This window comes from Quercus suber, unplaced genomic scaffold, assembly GCF_002906115.3.
Source record: "Quercus suber isolate HL8 unplaced genomic scaffold, Cork oak 2.0 scaffold_5, whole genome shotgun sequence".
In the NCBI taxonomy this organism is placed as follows: Eukaryota; Viridiplantae; Streptophyta; class Magnoliopsida; order Fagales; family Fagaceae; genus Quercus; species Quercus suber.
In genome coordinates, this window is record NW_027069471.1 from 1367478 (window position 1) to 1376211 (window position 8734).

General features: G+C 36.5%; 1 protein-coding gene across 1 annotated transcript; it reads right to left on the reverse strand.

Moving 5' to 3' along the window:
• Window positions 1-5008: 5008 nt before the first annotated feature.
• On the reverse strand, window positions 5009-6443 carry LOC111998770 (uncharacterized). The gene is made up of 4 exons (XM_065771995.1): window positions 6096-6443; window positions 5597-5758; window positions 5298-5381; window positions 5009-5216 (listed from the first exon to the last, which is right to left on the reverse strand). Exons 1-4 carry the CDS (start codon window positions 6426-6428, stop codon window positions 5109-5111), a joined length of 687 nt encoding a protein of 228 aa, XP_065628067.1. The 5' UTR covers window positions 6429-6443; the 3' UTR covers window positions 5009-5108.
• Between the last annotated feature and the right edge of the window lie 2291 nt (window positions 6444-8734).

The window sequence follows — 8734 nt, forward strand, 5'->3', positions numbered from 1 at the left end:
ATTGGACTAGATTGCTAAGCCGTTTCCTTTTCTCCTGGATTTTCTTTGGAATTTGGCCGAAAGTAGTAGAGCTCCAAGCCTTAAGATCCATGGCACAGGCATTCAAAGTAGCAGCCAACCCTTCAGCTGTATTTACATTGTCTGCAATACTCCAGGCAGCCTCGATGACGTCTTTGCATTCCTCGCTTTTAGTCCACATTGCTTCAAAGTGGAAACGGCGAGTACGGGATTGTTTAGGAGTTTTGGGATCCGTTACATATAAAACATAGTGGTCTGAAGTTGATTCCACCAGGTGATTAACTCTTACTTCACCAAATTTGTCAATCCAATCACTGGTTGCAAAAGCTCTGTCCAACCTCAAATAAACCCTATTATCACCAGCCTGCATATTACACCATGTAAAGTCCAGACCCAAGTAGCCTAAATCTTTGAAACCACAAGCATTAACCACATTTCTGAATATATCCATCTGACTCTGTGATCTTGTAGCCCCCCCCCCCCCAGATTTTTCTTCCATTGATAGGAACTCCTGTGAAGCATTTGGACTGAAGAAAATTGAGGACTTATCGGTGTTGATCTTTTGCCCCAAGGCAGATTCATAAGTTCTAAAAATTTCTATCAGCTTATTGCATTCGGCTCCATTGGCATTACAGAAGAGAAGGCTGTCATCAGCGAAGAAGAGGTGGCTGATTTTTGGAGACCCTCTACAAATGGCAATACCATTTAGTTGCTGGCATCTTGTTGCTTCATTAATAAGAGCTGAGAAGCCTTCAGCACACAACAGGAACAAATAAGGAGACAGCGGGTCGCCTTGTCTGAGTCCTCTAGTAGGCACAATGCATCCATGAGTCGAGCCATTAATGATGACAGAAAAGGTAACCGAAGTTATACATTTCATCACCAAACCGATCCAAGACTCATTAAAGCCCATTTTCCTCATTACCATCTCGATAAAGGACCATTCAACCCTATCGAATGCTTTGCTCATATCCAACTTAGCCGCCATAAAGCTATCAGTCCCACCCCTTTTGTGCTTTATATAGTGCATAATCTCATAAGCTACCAATACATTGTTAGTGATGAGCCTATTAGCCACAAAAGCGCTTTGATTCTCTGAAATGATGTATGGAAGAATAGCTTTGAGACGATTAGCCAAAGTTTTAGGAATAAGCTTATATACTACATTACATAGGCTAATAGGTCTAAAGTCAGTCATTCTTTGAGGATTTTTGTTCTTTGGCACAAGGGCTATATTAGTTCTATTGATTTCAGAAATAGACATGCCAGTATTAAGTACATTCAGAACTAAATTAGATACATTAGTGCCTATAATGCTCCAATATTTTTGGAAGAAAAGGGCAGACATACCATCAGGGCCGGGGGATTTAGTTGGGTGAAGTTGCCTATAGCCCCAGTAATGCTATCTTGGTTACCACACCAGTTATTAAATTTATCCCATATACCAAGGATAGTATTTTGTTTCCTTCTATCTGAGGCTCTAGCGTGAAAAAACTTTGTATTCCTATCTCCCTCCTGGAGCTAGTGGGCTTTCGACCGTTGACACCAGTAAATTTCTTCACTATCAATCAGGTCGTTGATTTCTTTCCGCACCTGATTTATTTCTTCTCCTAACAGGCCATCCCGATCCGATTGGACTAGATTGCTAAACCGTTTCCTTTTCTCCTGGATTTTCTTTGGAATTTGGCCGAAAGTAGTAGAGCTCCAAGCCTTAAGATCCATGGCACAGGCATTCAAAGTAGCAGCCAACCCTTCAGCTGTATTTACATTGTCTGCAATACTCTAGGCAGCCTCAATGACGTCTTTGCATTCCTCGCTTTTAGTCCACATTGCTTCAAAGTGGAAACGGCGAGTACGGGATTGTTTAGGAGTTTTGGGATCCGCTACATATAAAACACAGTGGTCTGAAGTTGATTCCACCAGGTGATTAACTCTTACTTCACCAAATTTGTCAATCCAATCACTGGTTGCAAAAGCTCTGTCCAACCTCAAATAAACCCTATTATCACTAGCCTACATATTACACCATGTAAAGTCCGGACCCAAGTAGCCTAAATCTTTGAAACCACAAGCATTAACCACATTTCTGAATTTATCCATCTGACTCTGTGATCTTGTAACCCCCCCAGATTTTTCTTCCATTGATAGGATCTCATTGAAATCACCAAAACAAAACCAAGGCAGCTGAGATTGATTCTTTAAGTATTCCAGCAAATCCCAAGACTTCTGTCTCATGTGAGTTTGGGGGTGGCCATAGAAGCCAGTGAATCTCCACTTAAAATTTGAGTTCTCCTTTGTAATAACAGCGTCAATATGGTATCTGCCAAAGCTCTTGATCTCCAAGTCAATTTCTCTTGTCCACAAGGGAGCCAGCCCCCCACTACGACCTTGACAAGGCACAAAGAGCCCATTTGCAAACCCAACTCTTTCCTTAATTCTCTCCATACGTTTCTTTCTTACCTTAGTCTCCGATAAGAAGACTATTTTGGGATCCTAGCATCGCACCAGATCAAGCAATGCTCGAACTGACTGGTGGTTCCCAAGCCCCCGGCAGTTCCAGCCTAAGGAATTCATAGCTCCCGGCGGTGCTACATTGCAGCCACCGCCGATAAATCAGATTCTGCATGAGCACCGAGAGCACCACCATCGAACCTCTCACATTTCCTTTTCCTGGTTAAATTTTCTTCTTCTCCCTCTACAAAGAGCAGAGTAATTTGACGCTTTGAGCCTAAACTTGGGCCCTGGACTTGTTTCTCTTCACTTTGGGCCTGACCTTTCTCCCGTGCAATTTTCTTAATTCGGCCCTTTCCTCTTTTGCTTTTAATGTCATTTTGGGTTGCTGCTTGTCCAGCGTTTTCTTCTTGCATTTGGGCCCAAATCATTGGCTTATGTGGGCTGGTAACTCCGGTTAAGCTTTCAAACATTGGAGTGGGCTGACATCTACTTATTAAAGCACTACTTTCTCCCATCTGTGTAACAAGATCAGATTTATCTAGTGGAATGGGATTGGGACTCCCAGCACATGACCCATCTTTTTTCCCTAAATCCTTCTTGTCAGTTTCCTTTATGTCCTTTCCATACCTGACTTCTGCTGTCTGCCAAGCATGAGTGTCTGACACGCCATAATCCTGACTTTGAGTTGACTTGTCTGCTGATTTTGAATTTTGAAAGCAACCACCATAGGAGCTTCCTCCCATGTGATCCTTCACCGAAAATTGCTGCAAATTCTCGGCAGCAGTGTTTCCTCCATCTTCATTGCCATCAATCTCAGAACTGATATTGCTGCCATTGAAGTTTTTTTTCTTTTCATTTCTACCCTTAAATGCACCATTCGCTTTTAACCATTCACCGTATTACTTTGGAGTGTTTTGCCGAGTTGCATTTACCTTACAGTGCTTTTCATCATGGCCTAACTTTCCACACAGGTAGCAAAACATGGGTAGTCTTTCATACCTAAAATGAACCCAAAACTTTTCACCATCCTTGCTTACCACTTGCCCACCTCTTCGAAGTGGCTTTTCTATTGGAAGATCCACCCTAATGCGCATGAACTTGGCTTGATCCGATAGACATGCTCTTCTATCTACTTCTATCAAGCGCCCCAAACTCCTTCCAATATCCTGACCCACTTCCTCTGACATGAGCTCAAATGGTAAGCCCCACAACTGGATCCAAAAAGGAGAATAAGTGAAAACCATATTTGCAGCAGTGAGGCCTTTCTTCCATCTACAAAGAAGAAGCAAATTGTTTTTAAAGTTCCATGGCCCACTGTTTTCAACCCAATCACGTTGATAGCTTGAACCAAATTTAAATTGCAAAATATTACTTCCTACATCCACTATTCTCAGCTCTGATCCCATCTTCCATGCTGCTCTTAATGTGCTTTTCAGAGCTCTCATGTTTTGTTACCTGTTAGTGAGTAATCTTCCAAACAAACTTAATGAGCATTCTTCTAGCAAGTCTTCTCAGCTTTGTGTGGAAATTGGTATTTCTTCTTCTTCCTCCTTGGTGAGGCAGAGATGCTGTAGCTCATTAATAACTTCTTGCTCCATTGGGGAAACGGGTGTTTTGAGGGTGTGGAAAAGCCCCACTAAGGGGAGCTGAGATCTCTTCCAAAAGGGAGAGGAGGAAAGTACTCCTACAAAGTGAGGGAGAGAGAGACACCTACGAGGGAGAGAGACTCTTTTTTTTTTTTTAGAATACTAAAATCTTCTAAAAATCGATTAATTTTTCAGTAACTAGCTATGCTGAGCATAGACTAAACAGGAGGATAGTACTATATATGTAATATGTTTGGAGAAAGAGGCCTAGAGAGTCGACCAAGAGCCCATTGATATATATAGTTGAGAAACTACTTTAACCCAAAATCGTGAACCAATGGATTTTTGCTCTTTTTTGTTAGTCCATTTGGGCTCATTTTTAAGACCAATTCACTTGTTCATTAGAGATCTTGTATCAATTTGTTGGGGGAGTGGGAGAGCCTTAAACTAAAGGGCCATGGTCTAATGCTCACCTTTATTATTATTATTATTATTATTATTATTTTTTATAATAAATTTACTTGTATGGTTCCAAATCAACATTTACATAGAGTATGTCTATAAGGAGAATTCTAATGGACTAATGCATACATTTTTTTTGGTATGTTACTATTAACGATTAAGATTAGATAAGTTTAGGTTCTTTTAGATATACACAACTGTAAGTTTCTTTGAGACCTTCTCTCCTCTCCCCGTGTGTATGTGTTAAAATATTTAGTATTCTAAAAAAAAAAAAAAGAATTAGATAAGTTTGATAAAGACATTTTTTTTAATATGAACCACAAAATTAGAGGGGGTGTTTGGTAAGGTATTTCAAACAACAATTTTTAGTGTTTAAACAACATTAATATTACACGTATTTTTATACATTTTTTCATTCACACGTATTCCAAAAAAATACAAATAACGTTACTAAAACAACATTACCAAACATCTCCAGAATGACCTAATAAGTTGAAAATCAAATTCCAATTCCAAGGGATTCTTATACCCAGTAACCATTTATTTCAATTGTATAAAAACAAAACATGGAGTTTCAACTCCAAATCTCTAAACTAGAAGAGACCCTTCCATGACAATAATGGCTTTTCCTCGTAGAAGCACTGTTTGTTTTTGTTCATCTAAATGAATGTTTAGTACTCCACCTCTAGGTGATGCCTGAACAAAGTAAACAATGTAAATTATACAATGAAGACAAAGATTACATAAGTTTCAATGCACTAGAGATAGCAATAATACCGCATAAGCAATCAAATCACACTTCCCCAATTTTTTGCTCCAGTATGGTGTTAAGGCACAATTTGCACTCCCAGTTACAGGATCCTAAAAGAGAAGTGATAAGTAAGAGGACTCCCCACTAGTTTAATTTCAATTTTAGACAATAACCGAAAGAGGAGTCACTTTTTTCCCCTTTCCTTTTTTAGTTCTGAATTCTAGTAGCACCCCAGAAACTAAAGGATTTCTAATGTTATCTAGAAATTGATTTATAACATCAAGTTTTTGAAAAGCATTACATTGTTTGAGACCAAATATTTTACCTCATTGATCCCAAATTTTGGGCCGAAATATCGATAGTAATAGTCAAATCCAGACCCTAGGGGAGCAACCCCTGAAATAATTATCCCCCTTCCTGGACATTTGCGTATTGCATCAAATTGTGGCTGTAGTTCTTCAACAGCTTGTCCTGATGGGAGAATGACCTGCAAAAGACTATTATCTTAGTTCCTAGTACAACAAAAATTTCATCTGTTAGTCAAAAAGATGCCACTTTTGCTTTGAGAATCACTTAGGCACACAAAGGTTGTTAGAAATATTCCAACCAATTATACATCGAATCTAATGATCATGTCAACAGATAAGACTAGTCATGATTCTCAATTGGGTTAAAAACAATGCACACAATAGTTCATATCATTCATGTTAAGCCAACATTATATTCTCTCAGGGAATTTTCGAATGCATATATTACTATATGATACTCAAAACTTATGAGTAAAAGAAATATTAAATCAAAGAGAAAAAGTATGGAGGCATTACAACGATATCATCTTTAGCAGTTGTCCTCTTTATATCAATCATAGAAGCACCATTCAGGGCATTGGAAATTGTTGAAACCTCAGCAGAATTTAAATCAGCCATTGGGGTGGTGGGAAAATTCAATTCAATAAGAAAGCTCTCACGTGATTCGCCATTCTGAGAATTCAAACCATCGGTTGTTTTGATTTCGGGAACCCTTCTAGCAGTCACAATTCCGGATACAGTGACAAATTCCACAATGCTGGAATTCATAAAACTAGAAGTAAAGATTGTGTGTGCAGCAGCCAATGTGGCATGACCACAAAGCTGAAGCTGCAAAAGGGTATCAAACATTTACAGTGTCAATTACTCTTTAATCAACATTTGGCTGCTATAAGATTCACATGCAACTAAATCATTTTAAGATATTGAATTCCAAAAGAAAATAAACAATCTTAAATACATCAAGTTATGATTAAGCCTTAAATGAAATCTAACTGATAAGGAACATAAATGGCATGCCAATCGAACTCATATGATCCGTCTGGTGTTTTTTGTGCTGAAAACCACTTTAAGCCAAAAATTGGGGTGTCTAGCAATCCCAAAAGAGTTCTTTCAAGAGGTCCTCAAAGCTCTAAAGTAGAAAATTGGAATTTTTAGGGAAAACACACTATAATTCACTATTAGTATTTTATAATTCTTTCACTTTTCCATCTCTCCAACCAAATGAACCCTAAAATACTATTCATTGTATTTTGACGAAAACACAAAACATTAAAGTTGTATATCATAGTAGTTCTATTCTTAAAGTTCTACAATTTTTCTAATTCCTACAATATGTCAAACGGGCAAATAATGCTGTCACAATATAAAAAAATTCAAATTTTTATCTAGAACTATATTACTTGGCAAGCCAAATTTTTATCTAGCATGATAACCATTTGGATTAGCTTTTAGCTTTCAACTTTAAGCTTTTTAATTTATTTACATATGTCCATTTTCTTTAAGTCCCAGATTTTCTAGATACAAATATATTATTGTCTTTTTTTTTTAAATAATAATAATAATAATAAAATAAATAAACTGAACTTTTGTAGCCCTCATAAAAAAGCTATTCAAAGGCGCATTTAACCGTTTTTTTTAACTAATTCCTTTTTCTTTCAAATTTCAAAATTCTAATATATCTTTTTCTTTTTTTGGGCGGCAAATTAATATAGCCTCCCCAAGAAAGTAGTAAATTAATAATAAATTTCTTTTCTTTTTATAATTCTCTACTTTTTTTTTCTACCAACTACAAGTAGCACGCGTACATACACAGCAAATATATATATATATATACATTTTTTTTTTTTTTTATAATTATCTGATTTGCATTCAAATAACATATGGGAGAGAGCACAGCATGCTTTTTCAAGGTTAGACTAGGGATATCCCCTCAATTTTAAAATTGGTTTGTTATTTATTCCCTTTCCATCAAGGAGTATCACATATAGTTAATTTTCAACTATCAGTTCATCAAAAAAGTCTATTTACCAAATTCTGTTTATAAATAAACTACTTAGTGGATAGTTCTTTATCTATCATTCTCATTATCATATAAAAAACATAAAACTAAATATGTAATAATTAAATAATTAGGATAAACTCTATATAGACAGCATTAAGTCTTTTAATGAAAAAAAAAAATTACAATTCAACTAAAGAATCCCTAAGCAAGCCCTAGCAAAAAGTATGGAGGGAAAAATTTCCCTCTAAAAGTTTTGATATTTTAATGATTATTTGCAAAGGTCAATCTCAGTCCTCACAAATAATTATTATTAGTGAGGGCATTTTATTAACCCTCACAATAATATCCTTTTCACGAAGGATTTTCATTACCCATTGCAAATAATTTGATGAAAACTTTTATCTTCAAAAAAAGTTTATATTTTAATGATTATTTGCGAAGGCCAATCTTGGTCTTTGCAAATAATATAGTATTAGTGAGGGCATATTTTTAACCCACAAAAAAAAAAAAAAAAAACTTTCGGAGAGGGATTTTTATTGTCCCTCAAAAATAATTTGGTGGGAACATTTCCCTCCAAAAATTTTAACATTTTAATGATTATTTGCGAAGGTCGATCTTGGCCCTCACAAATAATTTAGTATTAGTGATGGCATATTTTTAACAGTCACAAATAATACACTTTTTGTGAGAGAATTTTAATTGTCCCTAGCAAATAATATGGAGGGAAAATTTCCCTCCAAAATATTAGCATTTGTGACGGTTGTAACACATAATTGCGACAGTTTTTTTTTTTTTTTTGTTGGTCACAAATGTTTCACATTTTACGAAGTGTTTGCAAGGACTTTATTTTGCCATCAAAAATAGGATTTTTTGAGAGGGCTTTTTGGGTTCGTCAAAAATTCTTCGTCGCTAAAAGGCATTTTTCTTGTAGTGCCTTTAGGGCTATCACTTTATCCCAATGTCCACGCATTCACCACTTGCTGCGTCCTAACTCATAATCACAAAACTGCCAAATCGTCAAAAAAGGTAAATCCCAATTCTTTTGTCTTAGTCTAATTTGATTGATGCTTTGGTAGCAAAATGGAGTCACATGCCCTTTTGTTAGTCGATTTGTTTTTACTAACACAACAAAATTTCACAACATTTTCATAGC

Excerpts from the sequence above, each read along its gene's own strand:
- LOC111998770 (XM_065771995.1), bottom strand. The coding sequence starts at position 6,428 with ATGTTTGATACCCTTTTGCAGCTTCAGCTTTGTGGTCATGCCACATTG. Across the intron at positions 5,759-6,095 it reads CTGCTAAAGATGATATCGTT|GTCATTCTCCCATCAGGACA; the intron begins GTAATGCCTCCA and ends AGTCTTTTGCAG. Across the intron at positions 5,217-5,297 it reads GTGATTTGATTGCTTATGCG|GCATCACCTAGAGGTGGAGT; the intron begins GTATTATTGCTA and ends TACTTTGTTCAG.